Source organism: Oenanthe melanoleuca, chromosome 1A (assembly GCF_029582105.1).
Source record: "Oenanthe melanoleuca isolate GR-GAL-2019-014 chromosome 1A, OMel1.0, whole genome shotgun sequence".
NCBI lineage: Eukaryota > Metazoa > Chordata > Aves > Passeriformes > Muscicapidae > Oenanthe > Oenanthe melanoleuca.
This window is the reverse complement of record NC_079334.1, coordinates 58,296,068-58,308,214: the sequence shown is the minus strand read 5'-3', so window position 1 is coordinate 58,308,214 and position 12,147 is coordinate 58,296,068. Positions and strand designations below refer to the sequence as shown.

General features: G+C 37.3%; 1 protein-coding gene across 3 annotated transcripts in view; it reads right to left on the bottom strand.

Annotated features, from left to right (window-relative positions):
• The window catches only part of PTPN12 (protein tyrosine phosphatase non-receptor type 12), a 69,760-nt gene that overhangs the window by 10,048 nt on the left and 47,565 nt on the right, over positions 1-12,147 (bottom strand). For all 3 annotated transcript variants that reach the window (XM_056507430.1, XM_056507420.1, XM_056507412.1), the window contains exon 12: positions 6,227-6,312. In XM_056507430.1, coding sequence (XP_056363405.1) covers positions 6,227-6,312 — 86 coding nt within the window. The remainder of the gene's footprint in view (positions 1-6,226; positions 6,313-12,147) is intronic.

Here is a 12,147-nt window from a genome sequence, read left to right as displayed (position 1 = left end):
TGTCTACAAGAGAAAGGCATCAGACAGGCTCTTCTTATTTCTGCATGCCACATAATGAGCAAAATCAAAGTACTACCTTGGCTCCCCTACTTCCAATCCATGTCTAAGAAGGACTCAGCAAATTCAGATTCTTGAGATTATCATGACATAAAGGAAAAAAACCCAAAACAAAAAAAGCCCAGGGACTGTGTCACAACTGAATCTTGTAGAGAACTAAAAGCATACCTGACTTGGGACAGGCTACAGCATGTGTGTCATCCTTGTGCCTTTGTTAGCACCAAGCTAAAGCAGTATGGGCTGCAGAACTAAAATCTTTAGGGGGTTCCATGCTAAAGAGAACCATTTGGATTCTCAGTCTGTGAAAATCCTAACCTCCTCAAGTACTTCAAGCTTCCCAGCTTCCAAATTATCTTCTACAAGTTACCGTACCTTTGTATCTGGAAAACCCCAGATCCCCTTTCAGTTCTGGATGATCTCTTCCACTCCTTGCCTGACTCCTGTCACAAAGAGTTGGGCCTCAAATTCCTTCTCTTCCTCTCCCTCCCTGCACTTGTATATTGCTGTTTTTCTTTACATTAAAGCAGGAGAAATACAAAGCATATCAAAGCAATTTAACAGAAGTAATTCAGGGACTCTTGCCTCTAGATGTTATTGAAAACTGAATAAGCTTGAGAACAAGTTGTTTGCCTGAATTAGTAAAGATAAGATAGGAAACTGGGGGGGACATAAGTCTTGCTCCAATTTAATACACACTAAGGACGAGAGAATCCCCTCCTCTCCCAAATGGGGAGAGGAACACGGGAAGGGAGACAGGGAGTGCACTTGCACAAATGTTTACATGCCCCCTTTTACCAGCAGTGATGCTCATCAGTAATCTCCACTAAATCCTCCTACTGAAAATCATGTTTTTCCCTTATTGACCTGATTTTCTTGACCCAGAGTTACTTGCAATCAGCAAAACTAATTTCTTATCTGGTACAGACCCAATATTAAGCATTACAATTAGCTAAAGGAGCAAATTAGCATTAAACTAGCTATAACAAGGTTATACGTCCACAATGCCAGTCAAAATTCATTAAGTTCTGCACCAATTACTGTTCAATAAAATCACTCCACACTTCAATCCACTGGTAAACAGAACCTCACTTGTATTCAAACACTTCCCTTAGATGTATCCATAGAACTGATAATATAGGAAATGCTGCATAAATCAGCAGTCCAAAGGTTGATTCAATAAGTTCCTCCTACACATCTCAACAGAGCTTCTGCAATGTTCCCCATTATATTTGAAGTTAAATGTCACTCCTTCATTCTTAAATGAGAGCTTACGATGAAGAAATGAGAAATTATTTGCCAAAATCATTCTTTGCCTTATTAATATTGAAGGATATTTGTCCTCAACATTTGAGATGTCCAAATAGCACAATAATGTATGTTTTTTTATCTTTAAATTAGAAAACAGATCCGAATAGGTAGCATTTTTTCCATTTCACTGGCAGTTTTAATATTTCTATTTCACATGTTCTGCATTGCAAATAATGTATGTTTGTTTTTACACAGCAGAAATATTAGGATATGAACACATTCAGAAGATCCCTGTTCAGCAGTAGTTTTTTCTAAAAGTCTTGTTAATCTTGGGCATTTTTAATTAATGCTGTCTTTGGGCATGTCCTTCAACAGCTGTGCTCCAGAGACATTTCTAGAAAATTATCTGAAAATGAACTACTAATACTGTTGAAAATAACAGGAGACAGTAAAACCAGATTGATTTAAAGTACTGGGAAACTAAGAGAAAGCTCATGAAAGAGGATATTGAGACAGAAAAGAGACAGTGAACCAAAGAAAGCCAGGCCATGCAAGTAAGAGAAGTAGGCTTCCATGTATTATACCTTTAAATAAACACAGGCTTGCAAAATCTCACTGTGTGATAAAAAAATAGAAACTTTGTCATGACTCAGCCTTCAAGTGCCTCTTCAGATACAACTGCTCCTAATTATCTTGGAATGCCACTACCTCGGCACTTCCTCATTTACAGCTGGATATGGAATTTCCCTGGGCGATCCAGGCAGCTTTTTCATACACTTTTATTGCCACATAGCCCCAGCAGCTGATACAGTGCTCCAGTGCCAGTGGCTTCTCAGGTGTCAGGCAATAACAACTTTTTAAACTTATTTGTCATAGTAACAATTACACACAATTTGTCAAAAGTACTATAATTTGGGGGGGCGGTGGGGAGGGAAAGCATTCCCACAGCTTTCAACCAAAAATGTATACATGAAAAAGACATTTATTGCTTTTACTGCAGTACGTTATACATTTTTAAAATGTTTTAAAATCTAATCAATTCTACCCTTAATGGAAAAGAGCTATATTACTAAAACTGTGCACAATGGGTTCAGATTTAAATGAAACTTGGCCAGTGTTCAAAAGAAAAAAAGCCTTAAGTAATCCATGGTTATTCTATGCAGCACACTGTAGGGTATTTAAAATAAAAGAGAGTGATGCCAAGGTCATGGAATGCAGCTGCTATGAACAACCAAAAATAGATACCAAGCTCTACATCCTCCCTCATAATTAAAATAGGGAAATTAAACTCAACATAAGCAAGCTGAAGCTAGACAACCACATTATTCTACTTTAGCATCAAATCACTTCCACCCACATGAAAGAAAAGCTGCACTAGAGTGAGTGAAGCTGTTGCAAATGCACTACAAATAATTTATATAAGAGTACAATGAATTAATAAAAATAACCAGCTGGTGAATTTATCTCTTAAAATTTACTTACGGAGGCTTTTTGGTTTTTTTAATTGTGGCATACAAATTAGAGACAGTTAACTAAGAAGGAACACTCATCAATGACTTATCTGAGCTTTGCAGGAGATAGAAAGAGATGGTTTGCAGGGCTAGAAATGAAACAGAATAATACATAACCCCGGAAATGTATTTGCTATCATTAGACTAAGTCCAAACAAAATCTGATGAGAAGTTAAACTGCTGCACTTTCACCTTTTCTCCTTCAGACAGCAGCACATAGCTCTTCATTACACTGCATACAAAAAAGCTGTTAAATCATCTATACTTTTTATTAGTTTGTCTAAATTTATGCTTTGATTTCAAACTGATTTGAATTTGAAAATAAAGAACTTTTTGTAACTAAGGCTGACTAAAATAAACCATCTCTTTTCCCAAATACTTTAGAATCAACTATTAAGCACACAAATATTTCAGGGACTAATACTTAAAGGTATTGAGGTGCTCCCTCTAAATTCTGACACATCAGTCATGTAAAATCAAGTACAGTCCTAAACTGTAAACTTAAAACTTTTTTTGCAGTCTTAAATATAACAAAGTTAAACATTACTTATGTCCTCTTCCTATCTTAACCTGAAAATAATTAAAACATGTCTAACTAAGGCTTTCCATCCCGAGTCCTCTAAAGAAAGGTGCCTTTCACAAGAAGTGATCATCAACTGCCAAGCCAAGCAATTTCTAGGATAAGGTGCTGATGTATGCACTAATGAGTTGTTCTTGTTTACCTCTGTAATAATCAAGGAATAATATTAGAATTTTTATATTGACATCAAATGGAGATAGACATTAAGCTAAATGACTACACTCATATATTATATAGCAAGTTTCATTACATTAAAGCATTACAAGGTGACAAAAGATTGGAAGGCAGTACAATTCCAAAACCACTGCAAAATAAGTACAGCTAGATGCTTCATGGCGACCTAAGTAAATAAAACACCAATTTAATACTAATATAATATAATAACAATATCCTAAAGATACTTATAACTTCCAAGAAAACACAATAGCAGCTTAGAAAGCATCACTCCTTCCCCAGTATGCCCAGGCCAAAGCAAGTACTAAAAGGATTAACTATACCTCTCTGAGTAAGCTTCCTACCTCGCATGGTAAAAGTCTTTAGTGATATCTCATCCTCAGCACAGACAGGAGAGTTTACATGATATTAGCTGCACTTTCAGAAGAAGAGATCTTAAAGTCTAAAGAAGATACTAAGATGATTTCATTATCTTACAAACAGAACAAGAAAGAGTGAGAAAGCCTCCTTCACAGAAAAATTCTGCCATGTCCTGAGTGGTTAGCCAGTGGAAAGGGCTGCAGAGATGTCACCATCTCATCCAGCAGACTTGGGGCTGCCAGAAAACAACTAACAGGTATCATAGACTTCCCTGTCTAAGCAAACATGGTTTAGTCCAGTAACAATATTGAAAATAAGCATCCTGAGGCCAAGAAAAAAAAAATCCCAACTTTTCTCTTGCTCACTCATCACAGGCAAGTTCACCTGAAACCAAGGTGGCCCAAAGTACTCTGCACTATCAGTCCCTATAGCCCTTTTTGCTTTAGAAAACCAAGTAAATGTTAAACCTTCCCTTAAAAATGCAGCTTGCTTTACTAAATACACATTATAAAGCCATTTACAACATAATTATAAAGAATGTAAAAGCTTTCTTTTGAAAAATAATAGCTTTAGCAACTTGCTTGTAACTTCTTCAGAAACAGTACATGTAAAACTCAAGTACACATTTGGCTGGCAACCTAAAAACATTTCCTTGTGAATATGGGGAGTGAATTAGAATGTTTCACTGATTTTGCTCTCCCATCCTCCTCAGGAAAAGGATATTAATCTATGCCAAAACCTCCATAAACCTGGCTCTATGTCCTGACTCAATCAGGCTGTAGATTTGTAAAATTATCCCCCATATCAAGGAAAAAAACCATGCTGATTAGTGGGTATTTTGAGCAGATGTGACTAATAGCAAATAAAGTCTTTCCTCAGAAGCATCTTCCAGAAGGAGTTTAATTAATTGTTTTTCAAAAATAATCCCCATTTTTAGAAAGACAACAGCTTTGCTAAAAGCTTCAATTTATTCACCTCTAAGAAACCAATCTGCCTGCCACTGCTGGCAGATGGGAAAGTATGATTTTATGGAAACAGGCCCAAAAAAACCCCAGGCTTTAAGGAGAGATTAAAAGATTTTAACTTAATGCAGCAAGTAAAGAACAATGCAGTGCAGATAAGACAGATGTGTGCTTAAACATGAATTACATGAATTATACATAATATTACATGAATTATACATAATATTATATGAATATATAAAAATGATAAAAATTAAGGCACACCTAAGATTATTTCAAGGAACACTTGGAAACAGTAAGGAAATAATCTGTTGGATAGAAATCATATATCTAAGCTCAGTGATTAAGATTCAAGAGCTTGGAACTCATCACGAACACAGGCTAACTGACTCCTCTGTCATCTTAATCTTCATAACTGCATACAAGCACATTACCATCAAATCTGAATAAGGTGACAAATATATTGCCTACATAGCACCAACCATGTCATTTCTTTGTAAAAAGCCCCAACTTACTTCCATCTCTTTCTTTATTTTAAAGGAATTATAACTTCACTTATGCCTAAACGTTAGGCAAGAATATCAACTGGCTGGTGGTTTCTTATATAATTTGAAAACTTCAGGAAATCCAAGTGCTCACCTTATGTCTATTTAACTACAGGCAATGTAAAACAGGCAAGATCACCTGCCAAAGGCTGCTATAGGCTCTCTCCACAAACCAGCTGGGGGACTTGGACACCTAGTTCAGGAGAGTTGCTTCTTCAGCTGTCGTAACACTCGGGCTGGGTACCCATTTTAGGCTGATGAATCTGTTGGTTCAGATTTACTTTTTGCTTCTGTAAAGCTATGTCTAGACATTTTAACAACTAGAGAAGATTTTCCTCTGCTGAACGAAAGCATTGGTGAGAACAATTCTTCTTCTCAATAATAACAGCATTTGGTTGCCTTACAGTAGTCAAAAGCAGCGCTTGTATGAGATTTCTCTGGAATAAATGGGTTTGTTTCATTATGGTTTTGTCACCAAATATTTGAGACTATTTTAAGTTTGTTTTGCTACTATCACCTAGCATAATTAAAGCACAAGTAGATCTAACATCTGACTAGTAACTGTGTTTACTCACAGATAATCATTGCAAGGTTGGTATATTTAAACACAGACTTCACAAAGATACTGTAGTTTATATTTACAGTCAACTACAAGACTTCTATTTGCATTATATATATTTCTATTTATAAATACAACATACTCATCTTAAGTCTTTATGGTATCAGTAGCTTTATTCTATTTTTTATTCATCTTTCAGCTTAAATTAGTACAGGAATACAGTTAACTACCTGCGGGTCCGTGGAGGCTTTGGTGGAGGAGAATCCTGTTTCTCAGCATCTGAAGAACTGACAGCATTTTCTGTATTATTTTCATCCTGATTAAAAGAAAAAAAGGGTATTTTTACTCATGGCTGTAAAGCTGATACACACAATATTTGAACTCTGAGGTGCGTAGATCTGCAATGACACTTGGCAGTAATATATAATAATATGACCTATTTTTGGCTATCATATAGAGATCACTTTGAAAACTCTATTCTAAATGCACAAAGTCATTTTTTACCTTGTGTATCCAGCTTCAGATTTTTCTGACTGAAGATTTTGGTCCACTTGCCATTGAACAATCCACTAGAGGAAATACTCAAAAGTTGATCTTTCTTTAGTAGTGAGCAAGCTCTCATACACCCTCCCAATTATTCACGTTGAATAATTAAATGAATAATCGGAAAATAAAGCATTTATTTTCCATTCATTCTAATTATTTCCACTTGTACAATTATTCCAATGAATATAAGAATAATCTACAGTATTGTAAGAAAATAAGACAGACCTTACCCATTTGTCTCCTAATGCACTGATCTAAAACACTTTAGAATAATCTCCCATTTGTGTCAACAAATTTACTCAGCAAAGCATGAAGATTTTAATTTCCCTTTAGGACCATAAATATAAAAGGAATATTTTATATATGCATGTATTTATAAATCCATACACACTTACATGTATATACATGTAAAATACTGTGGGTTAACCCACAGAGCCACTCTCATTTCTCCACTCCAGCCCTGGAGGGGAAAGAGGAACAGCAGGAAAACTCATGGGTCACGACAAAATAGTTTAGTAGGCAAAGGAGAAGTGGGAGAAAATAAAAAGAAATCAAACAAGCAATGCAAACGCAATCACTCATAACCTTCCACAGGTGGGCCTTTGCCAGTTCCTGACTGTGCAAACATTGTTCAGCAATAGCTGCAGCATTAGCTACAAACAATCATCAGCACTGTTTTCACCACAGATCTAAAACACAAGACCCCAAGTGGCTATGAACACCACTTAACTACAACCCAGGCACCAAGTGAAAATAAGGAAAAAAGCCATATATGATTAAAAATCATAAAACAGAACATGCAGCAATCAAGAACTGAGACACCACTTCCAAACGTGCCACAGCCAAAGACCCAACAAAACCAAGGAGGTCCTTAGTATTCTCTTAACTTTAATGCTTATTTTACCTAAAGCCTTTTCTTGAAGGAGTTCTCTTCTGAAAAGCAATCTTAAAAAATAACAACAAATATCCCAAATTGGTGTAATATGTTTCAAAGCACAATACCACATTCAGGCAATAGGGTCTGCTGTCTACCAGCCTACCTGCTGAGACTGGTAATGGGAGACTGACCTTCAGTCTCACAGAACAAAATAGAACCAACTCCCTGTTAAATTTCTGCTTCAGATGTGATAGTTGCATTTGAATTCAGTGAGCAATTTTTGCTCTGGAAGATAAACTGCAAGTTGCCTCTAAAGTTAACTAACTTCACTTAAATTTAGATGAATTAGTTATATATTTTTAATTTCCATTACTTGTCTTGAAAGTTACCATACTGCTGTTGACTACTGTGAAGAGTCACAAATTCTATTCCTCAGTGTACTAAGTAGAGCTTTACCTGTGAAGAAAAAAATTAACTATTTTCATCTTTCTTACTGCTTTTCCCTAACTGCTCCCATTAGCTTGCTGTCAAATATAACATTGCACAAGTACTCAGGCAGAAATACCCTATTGTTCCTTAATGAATGGATTGTGCTAGCCCTTTCAGGGAAATTGCACAGGGAGTTCATTGTCCTGTTGACCACTAGCTGTAGCTATCAGGGGTTTTTGAAGTAAGATTCAATTAGCAGATAAAAGCCACTCATTTAAATGAACACAACTCCCGCAGCAGTCAATCAAAGTTGTTTGGTTTTCATGGAATCATTGAACAGTTTGTGTAGGAAGGGACCTTCAAAGGCCATTTAATCCTGCAATGAGCAGGGACATCTTAAAAAGATCATGTTACTCAGAGCTCTGTCCAAGCTGGCCTTGGCTGTCAGAAATGCCAGGATGGGACATGTACAGCCTCTGTGGGCAACCTGTTCCAGTGTTTCATCACCTTCATCATAAAACATTTCTTCAGTCCATCTGGTCTGAATGTACTGTCTTTTAATTTAAAACCATTATGTTTTGTCCTGCTGCAACAGGTCCTGCTAAAAAGTCTGTCCCCATCTTTCTTATAAGCCTCCTTGAAGTACTGCAAGCCCACAGTAAGGTCTCCCCAGAGCCTTCTTTTCTCCAGGCTGAACAACCACAACTCTCAGTCTGTCTTCTTAGGAGATCTGTTCACCCCTGTGTTCATCTTTGTGTCCCTCCTCTGGACTCTCTCCCACAGGTCCTTCCTGTGCTGGGGACCCACTGCACCCTGTGCAGTATCCAAGGTGGGGTCTCACAGGCATGGAGTAGAGGGGAAGAATCATCTCCTTTCATCTGCTGCCCATGCTGCTTTGGCTGCAACTAATGACTGGGGAAAAATATGAATGTGGATTTTGGGTTTTTTTTAATTAGTATGTCTACAGTGGTTTGCATCCAGATTTGGGGTCCCCAGCACTGGAAACATTACCATGGGGCATGAACATCCAACCCCTCTACCAGCTCCTCTAAAAAACTAAGAAAGTAATTTCCTACTTTTTGACATCAAGTAATGAGTGACCATACAGATCATTTTGCCTTTAACAAATACGGGCAATTAATTTTATTGCCTCATTCAGGCAGGGGGCCAAGCTGAAGCTTGATGCCAAAGATGCTCCAAGAATTTAACAATAAACTCAGTTTCCTGCTCAATGGTTGTGTCATGTTCCTCCCCACTTCCCCCAGTTGTGCAATTCAAACTCTGAATCTCTCCCTTATGTATTTGTTACTATGGATAGCACTAAAGGCTCCCCTTACTCATAAGTACTAACAATCAAAGCTAAAATGAATGCATCCTAAACAACTGCATCCTGAGAACAGAGCAGGCTGCTGGCCTTGCTTCAGCACTGCAGCATATTCCAGTTTCACAGGCAGAAAGGTGCTAGAAAGAGCGAGACTCCACAAGAGTTCCTCCCCCTCACCACCAACTTCTCCATCCTACAACAGAAAGGAAAAGTCTCCCAGTTCAGTTCCACTAGCACAGAAGTTTTCAGGAACATATTTCTTATTTATGCACTCAGTTTTCTAAAGTGTATTGGCAAGGGAAAGGGTGTGCCTGTTGGCTCTAGACTAACTTGTCCAGAAAACAAACCAGCAGCTGCATCCCTGTTCTTCTATGTTTGTAAAGTGAAGTGTTTGTGAACAGAATGTTTCCTGAGATATGCCTTTCTCACAGGCAGAAGAAAAAGCTTATTAAAGAAGCTAACATATGTCAAAGCTTTTTAAAACTCCATGTATACAGTAAGAAGCAGTTTCTAGTTGAACAGGCAGAAGTAGCTGAAAAGGCACTGCCCTTTTTGCTACCGGTAATAAAACATATAAGCCTTACAACAATGTATATAAACTCAAAAGTCCAAGGCACACATACACCCACAGAGTTTATAAAAACAATTCCTTGAAAAAAATATTTTAAGACCCTAAACAAACAAAACCCAACGAGAAAACCTGCATACACAAAATGGTGCTTTCAAATCTAACACCAGAAAAGCCAGTGGTTACCCCAATTTTGTACACAGGGAAGGCTTCAGGCACAGAGGTGTTCAAAACTTGCACTGGTCCATCAGGTTAAACTCCAGATCATTTCACTGTTCTAGTTATATTGAATGAGGAGCAAGAATTACTACAGGAATTACTGTCAAAAAAAAAAAAAAAAAAAAAAAGAAAAAAAGAAAAAAAAAAAAAAAGAAAAAAAAAGAGGTACTTTGCTACTTTCCTTAATTAGCTCAATGGATTGATGTTTCTGTGAAGGCTTCATTTACTCTTAGAGAAGTCATTCCCTGTTACTTGTTCTCAGTTCTGTGTTACAAAAAATAGGAATAACCAGTAATTTGGGTTTTTATCAGCCTTGAGGGACACCAGCTCACAGATTTCCCTGTCACATATCAAACTAAGTGAATAGGCAAACATGCAGGAAAACATGGAGCAGAAACAAGGAAACTCAGCTCTGAAAGTGAATATAGGCTATCTCACTGAGATGACTGCATCTGTTGAGAAGAGCAGATGGTGGTATTAAGAAAAAACCTTCCACAGCCTTCCTAAGCACAGCTTATTGATACCAGTCAACATTCCCTTGCTTCTCTAGACAGATGTTGCATTCTCAGGCAGAGCACAATTTTTAAAAGTATCAGCTTAGACAAACCAGGACAACATACATAGCCCATGGGTGTCATCATACAGAATAATGTTTGAAAAATGGATTAACAAATGCGCAATTCACTAAGTGTTCAGTGTAACACCCTGCTTTCTCACAGAAGACAACTATCCTACTGTGGCACATTTCTCACTGCAACATGATGAAACAAAAGAACAGGATCTTTCCCCAGATTTTGTGTCCATATGCATCAAATGCTCAACAGTTCAAGTGCTCCCTTGGAGCTGCTCCCCTGAGGGAGTAGCTACTGAGATCAAGTAAAACTGCTCATAATTAGGAATTTCTAGGTATTCTGTTAAATTGCACATATATAGACGTGTGCATACCTAGCTATGAAAGACTACATTAACAAATGACAGGACCATAAACTCAAATACTTTGTATAGATTGCCCCTAGTCTCCTAAAAAGCAAAGTAACTTATGTTCCTGTAGTAATGCAGAGAAACAGGAATTCTCACAGCAGATGCAGTGTCTGAATCCAGCTTGCTAAGGTAACCCAAACTGTGCTGTCACCTCCCAAGGGGGATCTTTCCTCCACCTGCTTCCTCTGCTGGCTCAATCACCAAAGAGTGCTGTCACTAACTTCCAGGAAATAGAGGATCATAGTCTTAGACTGAGATTTCACACACACTGCCTACAATTCAAAACCTTTTGCCCAGGAACTGCAATGTATCATTTTCTTTTGGAACTCACAGTGGAAATATTTAATGTCATTCAGAAGCTTTCTGTATTGGTAAAATACTGGCAAATTTACTGCAAAGACTCCTTCAGAAGTAATCTCATGTTTTCCCTTAAAAGGAATTGAGGCATTCCTTTTGCCCTTTTCATAAAGCAGCATGGGAATCACTGAGAATCAGTAGATAAAAAGAGAAATACTTCAGATTGAAATGATACACTCAAGTGACTCAGATTAAATAAAACATTCCAACAGAGGCAAAGAGATAAATGTCTCTGAAGAAATACATGAATTTTTAGAATGCTGCAATGATAAAAAATATTCTTCCAAGCTGCCAAACAGCAAAGGGAATATGAACAGCACAGTCTTTTCACTTACAGTTCCTAAACCATTAATGTTTCAAATAACATTCTCCTAATAGCAGCTGATTCCTCCCTAATTTCTAAAAGTGCAGTCAACCACAGCAACAGAACTCTGTCACTTTCACAGCACGAAATGCAAGAGACACTGGAGAGTACTAGCACTGCCAGATTTTGGAGAAAGTGTTTGTTAACACAAGCTTCTACTCATGGGTAAGGGCAAAACAAGGACTTGCAGCACTGTAACGTGCTTGTTACTGTCATGAGAAAAAATTCAACCAGAAACATTTTTTAATTGAGAGTGAGCTTGATTGTTTGTCTTCCAACCAATTTTATTTATTTGACTTCCAAACAGAACATCCAACTTGATGAAATTCCATATGATTCAGACTTTCCAAGACAGCTACAGTTCACTTCAGCTCACTAAAAACCCTCTCAAATAAAATATATTACTGATACAAAACTGTTTGATACCTTATCAGATGACCAAGACTAATAATCTCATATAAATTTCAAACCTTCCAAACCCAATAT